This window comes from Pezoporus occidentalis, unplaced genomic scaffold, assembly GCF_034315485.1.
Source record: "Pezoporus occidentalis ecotype Australia unplaced genomic scaffold, CSIRO_AGI_Poc_V1 ctg118, whole genome shotgun sequence".
NCBI lineage: Eukaryota > Metazoa > Chordata > Aves > Psittaciformes > Psittacidae > Pezoporus > Pezoporus occidentalis.
This window is the reverse complement of record NW_026912972.1, coordinates 3,936,459-3,952,444: the sequence shown is the minus strand read 5'-3', so window position 1 is coordinate 3,952,444 and position 15,986 is coordinate 3,936,459. Positions and strand designations below refer to the sequence as shown.

At 41.7% G+C, this 15,986-nt stretch overlaps 1 protein-coding gene across 6 annotated transcripts in view; it reads right to left on the bottom strand.

Annotated features, from left to right (window-relative positions):
* Nucleotides 1-15,986, bottom strand: part of PCNT (pericentrin) — an 89,007-nt gene that overhangs the window by 70,579 nt on the left and 2,442 nt on the right. For all 6 annotated transcript variants that reach the window (XM_062602861.1, XM_062602878.1, XM_062602903.1 and 3 more), the window contains exons 2-7: nt 9,800-10,297; nt 5,771-5,935; nt 2,182-4,632; nt 2,010-2,102; nt 1,643-1,819; nt 254-509 (exon numbers count right to left, since the gene is read on the bottom strand). In XM_062602861.1, coding sequence (XP_062458845.1) covers nt 254-509; nt 1,643-1,819; nt 2,010-2,102; nt 2,182-4,632; nt 5,771-5,935; nt 9,800-10,297 — 3,640 coding nt within the window. The remainder of the gene's footprint in view (nt 1-253; nt 510-1,642; nt 1,820-2,009; nt 2,103-2,181; nt 4,633-5,770; nt 5,936-9,799; nt 10,298-15,986) is intronic.

Genomic DNA, 15,986 nt, shown 5'->3' with positions numbered 1-15,986 from the left:
TTCTTTCCTCTAGTCCCCCAGCTAACAATATCCACAACTCCCCACCCAACAATATCCACAACTCCCCACCCAGACTCTTCCACCATGTGATTCAGAGTTCTCCTTCTCAGCCTCTACATTCAAGAACTCTTAAGTGGTTACATTCATATTAATGTATTAATGTGCCAGCTCTACACCAAGACAGGAACCTGTGGAGGAAGACAAATACTGATGGGGTTTCAATGTCTGGTCCATTATTCCCAAATTCTAATACCTAGTTCTTGCTGATGCTTTGTCATTAGGTCTTCTTTTTCCTTCAGACACTGTTCTCTAATCTTCTCCCACTCCAGCTGATGGCGGCTCTGCAGAATTGCTACCTCTTGAGCACGCTTATCATTGAGCATCTCCCGGAGTTCCACCAGGGCAGTTTCCTTTTCTTTTCTAAAGTTAGACTGTGTAAGCTCAAGCTGAGAGGTATGCATGTTATTTAAGCTTAGACGTAAAGCTTCCAGTTCAAGGCTGTGCAGTGTCTGTAGTGGAGAAAAAAGGAAAGAAGATGATTTTTTCCCCTCCCCTCTAAGAAAATAGTTTCACTTTTTTCACATCCAGCTTAACACATCTGTTTTGTCATTCTGTACTTGGAAAGTGTTTCTTCATGGCAGAAGAAAGAGTGGTTTTTAAAGGCAGAACCCTGAAAATAAGCAGCTTTTTATAACAATAAGATTTGCATAACATTCTCAGTGCTTTCCTTATCTGCCTCTTAACTTCATCTCCTACCAAATACCTTGTGTCTGTCCACTTCTCCACAACGTCAGATCAGAACACAAGCTTGCCCCAACCTTTCGCTGTCTATTAGGGAAAATTCCTCCTATTTGCTAGTGGTTGTAATTTAAAAAGCAAAATTCTGAAGTCGTATTGGAAAAGTAAAGTAAAATTCACCATACTTCATCAAAAAAGGTGTTAAATATTCAACAGTTAGAAATGGCAGTGAAAATAGACCTAGCAAACTTTTCAATTCTTAAATTGATTCAACACTACAGCAACACCTTGTAATTAGACCCGACATTGGATGCATTTCTTCCCATTTCCAGTTTGCATTTAGTGGAAGTGTTCAAGAAACCCAGTAAGTAGTGAGAGGAAAAGGTCAGGTTCATACACTTCAGTTTAGCGGGAAGAATGCCTAATTACATTAGTGGGATAAGTAAAAAGTGGGAGGGGGTTGGTATTTTCTTTAAATTCATCTGTTAAACTTATCAAGACATGAAAGATGACAAAGTTGGGCTTTTGGGGTTTGTGTTTTTTGGTTGGTTGATTTTGGTGTTTGTGTTTTTTGGTTGTTTTATTTTGGTTTTCTAACCAAATTTCTAATTTTTCAATTTCAGCATCCAGTTTTCTTCAAAATAAACATTAAAATATAATTGCAGTGAGGATCCTGGAGAACTCCCATAGAAAATATCTACTACCACCCACCACTCCTAACTCTTCAATGGCAGCATTACATAAAATCAGCCAGGTTAGAAAAGACCTTTAAGATCATCAAATCCAACTGTTACCCAGGACTACCAATATAAAAGAGTTCACACTGTATGCACAAAAATCAAGGAGCCTTCTTTTGTAACATCCAGGTAACCACTGCAGTAATTCCTGTGCTCCTCTATTTCACCTGGGATTGGAGCTGAGCCTGCTCAATCTCTGCTTTGTGTGTGGCTGCCATTTGCTGCCGAAGTTCATCCAACAGGAGCTGCTGTTCTTTATTTAGCTTAGCACGGAGCTTCTCCATTTCATCTTCATGTCTAGCGATCAGCTCAGAGATCTCACGATCATGCTCTCGTTCATGTACCTGCAGAGAATACTCAGCTGAAGAACTTGATTCAACAAAATAACCAGAATTCTCCCCTCCTCCCCAAATCAAAGACACCATGGAAGAAAAGACACAATTATTAGATATTTGCATCTCTAAAACATTTATACTGTTTAAACAACACAAACTGAGTTTGCTTTTCTGAAATCAACCCAAGGACAGCATTTACCTTTTTTATTAAGGCAATCTGTTCCTTTCTTTCTTCTTCCAACTTTTGCTGGTTTTCTACTTTATCTTTTATTTCAGCCTTTAATTCTTCTATCTGCAAACAGGCATACAAACATTTACAATGTCTACCTTAAGCATTCCAAAATCCCAAGCCTCCTGCTTGGGTTTCCTACCACTTTCTCTTGTGTCAAACTCACTTTAGCTAATTCAGCACGGTGCTGAGTCTCCATTTTATCCATTTCCTCTCTGTGATGTTTCACCATCTTGGCTTGTGCCTCCTGTGCAGCTTGTGCAGACTGAAAGGACTCCTGCAAGCGAGCCTCAAGCTCCAAATGAGCCTTCTTCAAATGGGCAATTTCTTCAGTCAACTGGCCTTTTTCCTCACTGTATTCAGTACTTTTGGCCTTTACTTCAGCATTAAGTTTATGGATTTCTAGGTGGCTGAAGTTCAACCTCTCTTCATATTCCAGTCTTTCACATTCGTGTATTTCTTTGAGGTTCTTCACTTCAGCATTAAGTTCCTGTATGTTTCTCTCAAGATCCTCAATGATGCTAGCATTGTCTGCTAGTGTTTTTCCTGCTTTTATTAGATCCACCTCCACATCAGATAATCTCTCTCCTAAGGTGGCTTTTTCCTCTAATAAGAGTGCTAAATTTTGTTCTTTATTATGGATTTCAGCTTTGAGTAGCTCCTGTTCTTTTAGCAATGTCTCTTCAGATACAGTTTTCTGACCAAGCAGCTCTGCTATTGTCTGGTTTTTATTCTTCTGAGCATCAAGCTGGCTTTGCATCTGATCCCTCTGACTTTGCAAAGCAGCTAACTGACGTCCAAAAAGAGACTGTACTTCACTTGTTACAGAATCAGAAGCTGTTTTCTGCTCTTGAACATCTTTTACTAATTGCTCCTGTGTTCGCAGCTGCACCATCAGCATTTCTCTTTCCTCCTGGAGGTCTTTTATCATGTCTTGCCAGGTAGAGGATTTTGACACTTGTGTTGAAGTTTCTCCATCCTCGCCCTGCTGCCTCATTAGAAACATTATTTTGTTTTCAAGTTCTTTCTCCTTCTCTGCTTTCTGAAGAAGTTGTTTCTCACAAGAGATCCGTGCTTCACGTTCCTCATCCAGTTCCACACGCATTTGGGAGAGCTCAGCCATTACTTTTTCCCATTTTCCAACAGCTTCTTGGGTCTCCTGAGATGATTTCTTCAAGGCTGACTCCTTCTCATGGAGCTGCTCATTTAGCTTTAAACATCTCTCTACTAAACTGGTTGTCTCATCATCCTTTACAGCACCACCGTGGTCACTTATTTTGCTTTGGTGCAGGGAGCTATCTGACAGAAATGCAACAAAGGCCTTTGCACTCACCCCAGTCTCTTCAAAAGTCTCTTGAGCCAAATCACTAGGATTTATTTCCTCATCAAGGCCAAAGCTTAATGCAGATAAAAAATCCCTGCTGCGTTCTAGAAGCATACTGTCTAACCCATACCTACTGCACCTACCTTCTTCAATGGCGTAACCTTCAGAAGCGCTACATGCGTAAGACTCTTCTGGTCTCTCAGTGGAGATGAGATATTTAGCCAACATATCTTCATCACCACTAAAAAGCCCCACTTCTGGCAAGTGTTCTTGAGACACTTCACTGTTTTCATTATTCTCTATGATCTTTGAATTCTTGATTTCTACTAATTGATCCCTTGAGGAGCCTACTCTCAAGCCATGCTGGAACTCTAGTTCTTCATGAACTAGCTCATCTTCACCTGTTAACTGGTGTGGCGTATTCCACATCTCATCAAGTTCTGCTCCCATCTCTGGTAAAATCTGGTTTTCCCTCAATTTCATTACCTTTTTATTGGAGACAATCTCTTCATCATACTTTTGCCTTACGTCTATAGTGGTTTTAGCCTCATAAAGTTGCTTCTCATTTAATTCCTTGATGAAAGAATTCAGTTTCTGAATCTCTCCATTTGAGGACTGTTTTACTTGTTTATATTGCTCAGCTTCCTTGAGCTGCTCTTCTGCACCAGAAAGTTGCAACTTAAGCCCATCAATCAAATCCTTGTATTTAGTCTCAATTTCAGATTTTTCTCTCTCGAAGTCTTCCTGTTGGTTCTCAAGTCTCTTTCTCAAAGATTCTTTATTAACTTCAGACTCATAAAGACTCTTATTTAAGTCAATTATTATGCCATTCAAAGTCTGAACATGCTCTTCAGAATTCAGAGCACAGAGTTCTCTTTTTAATTCTTCAAGTTCATTTTTGTATTTTAAAATCATTTCTTCTTCATATACCTGTTTGGCTTCTGCAATTTCTCTTCTGTGGCACTTCTCCAGCTCAGCCCTCAAGTTCTCCAACTGTCTGCAAATATCCTTCTCATGACTGATTGTCAGCTCTTCAATATGTTGTTGTTCTTTCATTTTGGATAAAGCTATTTCATTTTTCAATTCTGTTATCTCTGAGTCACGGAGAGAAAGGGTATGTTGTAGTACAGACAATCTTTCTGATGCCACTAGATCTTGGAGACTTTTAACATCTTGTTCTTTTTCTTCTGTGTTTTGGCATAGCTGTTGAATTGTATCTTCCATATTTTCTTCCAGTTGGGCAAATGTATTTTCTTTATCTTTGGTATTCTGAAAAAAAAAATATCCTGCATATGAAATATGCCATTGAAATATGTTTTGATTTCCCTAAGCCTCATGCTTTCAATTTATCTTCCTAAATAATACTTACTATTAAGTGCAGGGTGTATCGTTGGCCTAGGCAACAGGATTTTTAACCACATTCTTGAGAGTTGAAAGGATTACTGCAAGTCTCTGGTAACAAATATGGTAACAAGTAGCAATTTATCTAAGCAATAACAAATGCTGCGTCACTGAGTCCAAAAACAAATAAAATAGTGGCTGTCTCAGACTTCAGGTATTTTACTTAAAGACTATCAGAGCTACAGATGCCTCTCCACCTCACATCCATGTACTCCTGCAGGCAGGAGTAAGCTAACTTAAGAGTCATCTCACATTTTGGCTCATCTGACTCACTTAAAAGCTTAAGGCTTCTACCCATGGCATTGCTGGTTATGTGCTTAAAGGAAATCAGATCTTTTAGGCTGTTCCTTTAATGTATGCTTACACAGCAGATCCAGGAACCTTCACCCCACTGCAAGCCTCTGTCAGTTATGTTCCTGCATGCCTCAAAGAATCCTACAATGTTTTGTGTTGGAAGGGAGCTTAAGTTCCAAGCCTCCTGCCAAAGGCAGGGACACTTTCCACTAGAGCAGGTTGCTCCAAGCCCCATCCAACCTGGCCATGAGCACTGCCAGGAATAGAGCAACCACAGCTTCCCTGGGCACCCTGTGCCAAAGGCTCAAAACCAGATGGACCTGCTTCTGATAGAAATTTCTTCATGTTATACAACAGTTGAGTAACAGAGTTAAAAAGCAACCCTTCTGCAACATAAACCACTGGAGTAATTTCAACAGAAAGAGCCAGAACTAAATCCCTTGTTTCATTAAAAAAAGAAAAAAAAACCACCAAACTTAAATTGTAAGCAGCTGGTTTGCTTTAGCTGAATATCATTACCTTCAAAAGAATAAACTTTCAATTCCATGCTAAAGTGTAGTTTCACTCCTGAAGCATTAGTGTTACCTCACAGACAAATTTAAAGTTCATTACAGGATCTTCCTCCAAAAAAGTACCACCCTGGCGTGCATGACCACACCGAAACCCTACCTACCTACAACTTCTAATTATAAAGGCACTTTCCAGTTTTTACCTTTTGAGAAGACTCAAGCTGTACTTCCAGGTCATGTGCTTTCTCACGCATCATCTCCAAATGTGCATTTTGCTCTCTGATACGGTTCTGAAACAAGGACATCTGCTGCTGGGCTTCTAATACTTCATTTTTCTCAGTGCTTGTACTCCTCAGCACCTCATTATCCTGAACACAGAAAGACAGAGTCATAAGAAAGTTGATGACAGAACTCCTACACAAGTCTCACTGTATGCATAAAATATACTGTATTCATTTACTTCAGATGTACCCTGTGTCTTTCAATGAGTAAGAATCTCCCTAAAAAGTCAGACAATGCTTATCCTGTCTTAGATACTATCACTCACCATAAAGACATAAATGGACTAACCAATCTCTAGAGGTCCCTTCCAACCCTAACAATTCTGTGATTCTGCTAGATGATTCATCTCTGTGAAAGCTCCAAAATGAAACAGTACTTCCAAAGGACTGACATACTCATATGAGGACAGTGAACTAAACCAGTCTTCTCTGCAAAGGATTTACAGCTCAATACTAAAGGGTTTTCTTTCCACCTCCCTCCAAATGAAAAGAGGACATTCACCCCTACGTGGGTAAATTAAAATACATTAATTATTAAAACCTTTTTCTAAAGACTTTGCTAACACCAAGCAGATAACATTTAAGACAGTTCTATTAGTATTTTCATCTATTATCAAAGTTGACATGCTTTCACAAACAAATATAACTAGCCTTATTTAGAATATGCCTGAAGTGCTATTTAGAGGCTTTATCATTGTCTTTTAATGGTTTATTGAGCAAATCCCAACAATCATCTGCAGAGTAATTTTCACTATTACCATGTACTTAATCAAGAGTACTAAGAACTGTTCATAGAAAGCAGGATTTTTGTTCTTTTTCAAAATTTCATTTAGCAGAGGATTTCTCTTCTCTGCTCCATCCCTGGCAGTGTTCAAGGCCAGGTTGGACAGAGCCTTGGGTGACATGGTTTAGTGTGAGGTGTCCCTGCCCATGGCAGGGGGTTGGAACTAGATGATCTTAAGGTCCTCTCCATCCCTAACTATTCTATGATTCTATGATTCCAGGACATGAGCAATCCCTTCAAGCCAAGCCCTGAACTTCAGGAAGTCCCAGGTTTTATTTGTAATTCTTTTTACCTCCCCTTCCTATTCAGCGATTTCAACTATGTAATCCATCCTAGCACCACTGCTACCGATACGGTGAGTAAACAGAGATATACCTCTCTGGCATATACTTCAAGGCTCCTGAGACAGCAAAAATACATGTGTGCAGAGAGAACAGCCACTGGAACACTGAGCAATGCCAAAAACAGATAAAGGGGTTTTGTTGGGTCTTTTGTTTGGTTTTCAATTTAAAGTAGATGAAAGGCTGCAGTATACCTCATTATCCAGGGATTAGACCCATGATCAACTTGTGGCACTGAAACATGTTCCTGTGTGTCACAGGGGCTGCATCAACTGTCTTCATGTTATTTAAATGCCCTTCTTTGAGGCAAGTCACATTACCACTTTATCTTAGTGACTGCAGACAAATATTCAACATGCTCTGAATTTCTATGGCCTTTAACAGCAAAACAAGAAACAGGTACAAAGACAGAAGCTGCTCCAGTCAGTCCTGTGGTTTCTTGGGAGCAATACTGTCACAATTCTCACAGAGAAGACAGAATCTTGTATTTTATTTTAAATATTTTTTTGTTTTTAATGTAGGAAACAACTAAGAAATGAACCTACTTTTCAGTTAAAAACAGCATTCAAATTTCTTTGGACAAGGTCCATGATTCCAACTAAAACTAATTCTGTTAGCAAGCAATTTTGCAGCCAGTACATGTATGTACAGGTAAGTACCTGTTTTACACTGTAAAATAGTGAAAAAGCATCATTTTATCACATTTGCAAACAATACTCAGTAACTAATCTTTTTAGTAACTCATTGTCATAATCTTCTTTGACATATATATCAGCATCTTTTACTGAATACGTGATCTTTCACTCTTACTTCAGCTGTACTATCATTCAGTACATCCCAGTTGGACAAGTCAGCACTCCCCTGGTGAGTAAACAAATGGAACAAACACTAGATCATTTTAAATAGCCGTTTTAAAGATACATAAGGAAAAACAATTATTTTAGAAACACTCTAAGCACATGAGCCAGAAAGGCCCACGTTGTGACACAACATGGCAGTGAAAGACCTCAATGCTAAACTCAGCTGGTTATCCATGTTCACATGAATGAAATAAATGTAAATAAAATTAAAGTTACTATGAATGTCTACTGAAAAATTTAGGGCTAAGTCTCCCCATTGAGATTCAATGTTTCATCTTCTGCTTCTGTGGCTTGCTAACATAGTTAAGCACTCCTGCATTGACTAAGAAATCTTAGTTTACTAACTGAGAGGAAATTAATGGTGGTAAATGCTTCATCCCTGGCAGTGTTCAAGGCTAGGCTGGACAGAGCCTTGGTCAACATAGTCCAGTGTGAGGTGCCCCTGCCCATGGCAAGTGGCTGGAACTAAGTGAGCTTAAGGTCCTTTCCAACCCTAACCATTCTATGATTATTTAACAAACATGCTAAAATCACTCAGATAATGACAAAAGCAGTACTATTTTCTGAGACATATACTTAGCTTGATATCTTGAAAGATATTTAACTCTCACTGGTTTCACGAGACAAGGATGACTGCACCACTCTCTAAAAACATAGCCCAGAGCCCTCCCTGTATTTTGAACCTTCACAAAGTAGTTTCCAAATGATTCCTGTCTCCCTAGAGGTGCCCTCTCCACATAACCTAGAAAGCAATCCCATTTGCTGTGCAAACCAGCTATTTGAACAGAAGCTGTTGAGAAGCAGTATGTGCTTTTGTATCTTTAATTTAAGTTCACGTGAACGTAACAAGGGCACTGCCATGGTCAAGTGACAAAACACTGTATGCTTTCCTCTTAGTGCAGACAGCTTGGCATGAAGCTTCATAAAAGCTTCATTTGCAATGCTAACAATGTGTTCAGGATACCCTGAATGTAGGGACACCCGCACAAGAGAAAGTGGGATAACACATGCAAATGTCATACTCTGTTACTACTGTATGCAAATACACCAGTTTGATGCTCTGATTGTATGTTGTGAAGGCAAACCATGTTCGGAAGGCACTGCATCCCCAAAACTCGCCAGTCTTTGCATAGACAACATGCTCAAATGCACTGGGTAATTACTGTTTAAACAAGCTCCCACACCAGGACAGGTACAGTTTGTTGTAGTCAAAGAGTTGCCTTGTAGCTTCTGAGCTTGTGAAACTATCATTAGCTAATCACTTCTGAAGCAAGCTATAAAAAAATCCCAAAACATATTCAAAAATCCCAAACATATTCAAAACTACATTTTGCTCATTTTTATTACAAGACAGAAAGTATGACATGACTGTTTAATCCACAGCTGGTATAAAACTAAAACTGAAACACATCGTGCACAAGCGGAGTCCCATTTTAAACCGGTTTGTCAGATAACATAAGGTCTATACTGGCTTTACAATGGCTGGAACATGCTGGGACAAATTCTATTATTTCAGAAAACATTAAGCACATTTGAGCCAGCAAAGTGATGCAACACCAAACTAACTGTGTGCATTATAAGGTCCTGGGAGTTTTGCTAGTCTACTATGCCTCTCAGTCTGGAGTTGCCATTGCGCAGTCACAACCACATAACTAGAGAAGTTCTTCTGCCCAAAGAGAAGTTCCTGGCAGTGAGAGGTGAAAGACCTGAATTTACCAGGCTAACAGCAGACAGCTCCTTGACTGTCCAGTCCACACAATGGAGATGTTTCAGTAACTGACATCACTTTTTAAGAGAGTTAATTATTACAAGTGAAATACATCAGTTTACTTACTTCTCAGTGACAGCTAGTTGACAGTCCCAGAGAGATAATACCCAGTTAAGTAAAACTGGGTTTTACTGAAAAATCACCTGGAATACTTGTTATTTGCAAATGAAGTGAAACACAAAAAATACTAAGATTTACCTCTGTCTCTGTTGCTGTCTGTAGTAGGTTGGCATCTTCAGCCTTACTCTCCAGTGGGTTGGTGTCTTCAGCACAACTCTGTAGTAGGTTGGCACCTTCAGCCTTAAGCTTGAGCAGGTTGGCATCTTCAGCCTTAAGCTCTAGTTGGTTGGCATCTCCAGCCTTAAGCTCCAGTAGGTTGGTGTCTTCAGCATAACTCTCTAGAAGGTTGGTGTCTCTGCCCTTACTCTCTAGTAGATTGGTGTCTTCAGCATAACTCTCAAGTAGACTGGTGTCTTCAGACTTACTCTTTGGTAGGTTGGTGTCTCCAGCCTTAAGCTCCAGTAGGTTGGCATCTCCAGCCTTACCCTCTCTACCCTTACCGGCGCCTTGGGCCACTACTGCATGCTCTTCCTGCGGAAGGTCATGCGGGTGGACAGACGAACCCTTCCTCTTCGCCGTCTTTTTCTGCGACTGCGCGTTGTCACCTTTTGCTTTTCGTTGTCTGAAGTAAGCAAACTGTGCAGAAAAGATTGGAAGAGGTAGAGGGAGAGGTAAGTAAGGAAAAGGAAGCAGGACCCCAAGATTAACACACTCATGGGTGATGAAGATCCTATCTTGATAAAATATATACATCTGCAGAAAAACTGCTTTATCTTCCTACTTTCTAAACATTCAGCACATACTGGATAACTGTGCAATTAAGCAAGAACCTCACACCAGTACTAAAAACCCAATTCAATACGAGAATCCAATTTTACTCAGTGAAACTGTGTGTCAATGACAATCCCGAATTACAGCAAGACAGATTAGTAAAAGCACAAGTAGTTAATATACTAGAATCATTAGGAAAAAAAATCATCATTGAGCAGCCTTTCTGCATGAACAGCAAAAACAATAACCCCCCTCCAAATGCATCTAAACAGATCTTTGCCAGTGTAAGCTTCAAGATTAAAATTAATGGAAGTGAATCCTCATACTCCTTCCCTGCCACCCCCTTAAGAGAATCCAGCAAAACTTCCTAGCCAGAAAGCAGCCGACAGGACATAAATAGAAAATCAATTAAGCCAGGTCATCTTAATATCTTCTGTTGAAAAATCAGATGCTCTACTTTATCAGACTATCGCAGCTCGCAGAAGCACGAGGGACTTGCAAAGAATGTCACTGCCAGAATTTATTACCCAACTTTCCTTAGCACCTTAAACAGCTTAAAAAGGATTATCAGATTTTCAGCACTAGCATTGTGTTTAGGCAGCACTACTGAGTAGCATCTTGCTCACAGCATAAACCCAGATATCCTTCTCAGGATAAAACCTTCTCCAAGGTTACAACCACAAGTTATCAAGTGTTACTATATCCCTGTGATGAGATAAAACACAGCCAAATGACGATGGGATGCAAACATAATCACCAAGTTCTACCTGCAAGACATACAAAAATCCACTGCTTGACAACTTGCCTTTCCTTCAAAACAGCCACCTTGCAGGAAAATCTTGTCTGTTTCTTTCCTTCAACTTATGCAGTGGATTTAGTTCAGTCCTTTCTCCTTACACCCATGCCATTATAGCAACATTTACCCGCCAGCTCAGGTACTCAGCAAATACAGTTACATACCTGCTACACTGAGCAGTCTGTTGAGAGGATACGTTTGCCGAAAGTCATCAGTTTCTTACCAGCGGTTCAGATGCTTACGTACAAATAGCTTATTTTTAAGATTCTGTTCTCTCATTTCCATAGCTATTAATACTGAATGCAGATTAAACACAGATTGTGTTGACTTTCATAATAAGCAAAATGAACAGAGCAGTAAATAAAACTGCAGTGACACACAAATACTACTCTCTGAAATTAAGTGTTAACTCGAGCACTTACTGATGGCAGCATCTGTCAAAAATAGCTATTGCACCAATTAACCTGAGAACGTGTGGAAAAGGGACAGCAGGAAACCTGCACAAAAATGGAGAGGAGAGGAAGCTGCTTTAATCAGAAAATATAAGAAAGGAGGGGCAGAGAGAGGCCATCATAGAGAGCAGTTCATTTAATGAAGGGAGACCAACTATATGACATGAAAAACCCAAAACTTGCCATGACTAAACATCTAAATGACTATGAATTTTTAAATGCACAACTAAAACCAAAACTTATTTTGTCCTACTCATATGGGTTAAGCATATAAAATCATAATATAGATGATACATAAGCAGTAGGTCATGGAGAGGATTCTCCCCTCTGCGATGCTCTGGGGAGAACCCCCCTGCAGTCCTGATCCAGCTCTGGGGAAACAGCACAAGACAGACATGGAGCTGTTGGAGTCAGTCCAGAGGAGGCCACAGAGATGCTGAGAGGGCTGGAGCAGCTCTGCTCTGGAGCCAGGCTGAGAGAGCTGGGCTGGTTCAGCTGGACAAGAGAAGGCTCCTTAAGGAGAGACCTTAGAGCAGCTCCAGTGCCTAAAGGGGCTGCAGGAAACCTGGAGAGGGGCTTTGGACAAGGGCCTGTAGGGCCAGGACAAGGGGAATGGCTTTAATCTGCCAGAACAGGGGAGACTGAGATGAGCTCTTAGGCAGAAGCTCTTCCCTGTGAGGGTGCTGAGGCGCTGGCACAGGGTGCCCAGAGAAGCTGTGGCTGCCCCATCCCTGGCAGTGTTCAAGGCCAGGTGGGACACAGGGGCTTGGAGCAACCTGCTCTAGTGGAAGGTGTCCCTGCCTGTGGCAGGGGTTGGAACTGGATGAGCTTTAAGGTCCCTTCCAACACAAACCAGCCTGGGATTCTATGATAACTAAAATATCCAAGTACCCCAAAATTTAATGGAACTACCAGACTTTTTGGTCCATAAAAGTATGGAGTCAAAAACATTCCAGATTATGGAATCACTGGATGGGGAAAAGCTCTATTCAGGGCAGTATCAGGTTTTCAAAGCTTTTAATCGGTAACATAAATTGAACTGTCATTATAAGGGTATCATCAGATACACAGTCATCCAACACGAAGTAATGCATGTAAATATGAAGCAAGCACCTAACACTGACTCTCCCCATCCCACTGAGATCCCGTCATTCCTCTTTTGAATACTTCATTTTCAGTTTGCTTTCCAGCTCCACGTGCAAAGACAAAAGCCTCATTTTTAGCCAAGATGTAGCATGCCACAGGAACACCAACAGTATTGTCCACTGTAGAACCCAAAGCAGCTCTCTGCAACAACCAGCCTTTCTGCAGGTACCAATGTCATTTCACCATGTGTAGGCAGTTAAAAGTGGCAACCACTGATCTGGTACAGCCAGCACCACACCAGCATCCCAGAACGCAAAGAACAAGCCTGACAGGTTTTGTGTCGTGTGGCCCATGTCATTCCCATCCTGATTAAATGCAGGAGCCAGCAGACAGGAAAACTACAGCAGATGCAGCACTGTTCAGCTTTCCCCAGCCTACCTAAACATAATTTACTCCTCAATTCATTGCTTTACATGCTTTAAAAATTAGGACCAAAAGAGTACTCACAGAAAAGGAAACACAGCAGAAAACTACATCTGCACCAAATCGAAATAGGTTGTTCAAATAAACCTGAGCCTGCCTCTTAGATACAGTAAACATGAGCAGCAAGTGCTCTTAGACAAAAGCCAGGAATGTTTTCTACAGCTTCCTCAAACTGATGAAGTGGGAGAACTTCCTAGAAACATCCCAGGCTTGGGGAAGAGCACCTGGAAAGCTGCTCATGGAAAAGGACCTGGGGGTGCTGACTGACAGAGCTGAATATGAGTAGCTTGTGCCCAGGCAGCCAAGGCCACCAGCATCCTGGCCTGTATCAGCACCAGCATGGCAGCAGGGCCAGGGCAGCGACTGTCCCCCTGTACTCAGCACTGCTGAGGCTGCACCTCGAATCCTGTGTTCAGCTCTGAACCTCTCACTACAAGAGACACACTGAGGTGCTGGAGCAGGTCCAGAGAGGGGCAACGGATCTGGTGCAGGGCCTGGAGCACAAGTGTGATGGGGAACAGCTGAGGGACCTGGGGGGGGTTAGTCCAGAGAAGAGAAGGCTCAGGGGGGACCTTATCGCTCCCTACAACTGCCTGACAGGAGGATGGAGCCAGGAGGGGCTGGGCTCTGCTGCCAAGGAACAAAACAAGAGAAAACAGCCCCAAGCTGCACCAGGGGAGGTTTAGATTGAATATTAGGAACAGTTCCTCCCCCACAGGGTGCTCAGGCATTGGAACAGGCTGCCCAGGTCACCGTCCCTGCAAGTGTTCACACACCGTGGAGACGAGGCCTCAGTGCCATGGGCTAGTGGTGGCCTTGGCAGTGCTCAGGAGCGGTTGGACTGGATGAGCTTAACAGTCTTTTCCAGCCTGGTTGACCCCATGAAAACATGTAAAATAAAGGAACAGCAAAGGCTTCTCACACACGAGGTATGGCACTTACTGGTCTGGAATGAGAGGCACAGTTGGCCAACATGCACACTACCAAATTGAAGTGGAAAAAAAGATAAAAGCACAGCACTGAATCCTGGAGTTTGTTCTGTTCCTCAATCACTACCCTGGCCATCAGTATTGCATTTATTAAGCAGGTTTAATAAAAGTTTAATAAGGTACCTGATACAGTCAGTTTTTAGCTGCTAAATCATGACAATTTCCAATTAGTCACAGTATCTTAGAATCAGCCAGGTTGGAAAAGACCTTTAAGATCATCATATTCAACATTTACCCCAGATGATAATTTAAATACATCTGAGTAATGGAGATTTTATTCCTATATGAAAGAGAATAACATGAGCACTGTTTTAAAGAAGAAAGCATTCATATTATGTTCCTTCCCCAAGTCGTTATTTAATACACTAAAATCTAAGGATGACAAAGACAAAAAATTACTTGGGGGGAAATAAGAGGAGGGCAGAACCCCCTTCAGCAGTTCACAATTCCAGATTCAAGCACTATCAGCCCGCAGTTAGCATGACTGCATAAGTTGCTACACGTACATTGCTACAACAGAGGCTCACAGCACACAACTGATGAGAGCACCCACAAAGTGATGCAGGGCCATGATTCAGGATGCTGATCTGAATGAACACTGAGCACTTGCGTATCAGCGCAGAGATGGGATCACATTAAGCTGCTCTTGGCCTGCCCCACAGGAAGGAAATACTGTATTTGCTCAGGGACATTTCTCCCTTTCAAAACTGCTTTTCTATTCATGAAGAGGGCAGCGGCAAGAAAACAGGAAAAAAGAAAAGAACTGAAAGGAGAAACATTTCCCCACTGCTCTATTATAAAGAGCCTTCAAAAACATGAGCTATCCAATGAGGTTTTTTAAGGAAGTTACAGTCCTGCAGCCCACTTATTCAGCAGCATGACCACATCCTGCTATGGGCTTAAGAATAGAACCATGGAATGGTTTGTGTTGGAAGGGACCTTAAAGCTCATCCTGCTCCAACCCCTGCCACAGGCAGGGACACCTTCCACTAGAGCAGGTTGCTCCAAACCCGGTCCAACCTGGCCTTGAACACTGCCAGGGATGGGGCAGCCACAGCTGGGCACCCTGTGCCAGCGCCTCAGCACCCTCACAGGGAAGAGCTTCTGCCTAAGAGCTCATCTCAGTCTCCCCTGTTCTGGCAGGTTAAAGCCATTCCCCTTGTCCTGGCCCTACAGGCCCTTGTCCAAAGCCCCTCTCCAGGTTTCCTGCAGCCCCTTTAGGCACTGGGGCTGCTCTAAATTCTCCCCTTAAGGAGCCTTCTCCAGGTTGAACAAGCCCAGCTCTCTCAGCCTGTCAATGTTAAGAACATGAAAAGGACTACACCAAGGAAGACCAAAGGTGCATTTATTCCAGTAATTTGCCCGATATGAATCTGTTCCATAAGTTAGCTCTACAACTTCAGGTATATAAGTAAAAATACAAAAGCTATACATGTCAGAAGTTGGGTGGAAGCATAGCAAGGAGTGTGTAGCTCATACACTTGCTTTCGATACCTAACATACCATTTTTGTGTCTCATAAGCTCCCACAGATATTGCTCCCATTCATTTGGCCGGGTTTTTTTGAAGATGGTCTGTTGCAACCAACCTGCCAGCCAAGTAATAGATCTCTGTGACATTTTAATAAGCAGAGGGAGCACTACATCTATCTTTACCCTTCCTCTCCTCTCAGTGTACCACGTATGTGATACCAGGGAACAGCAACATTGATAGAGCTGCTAAAAATTTACCTGTCTTAAATAGTCTGAT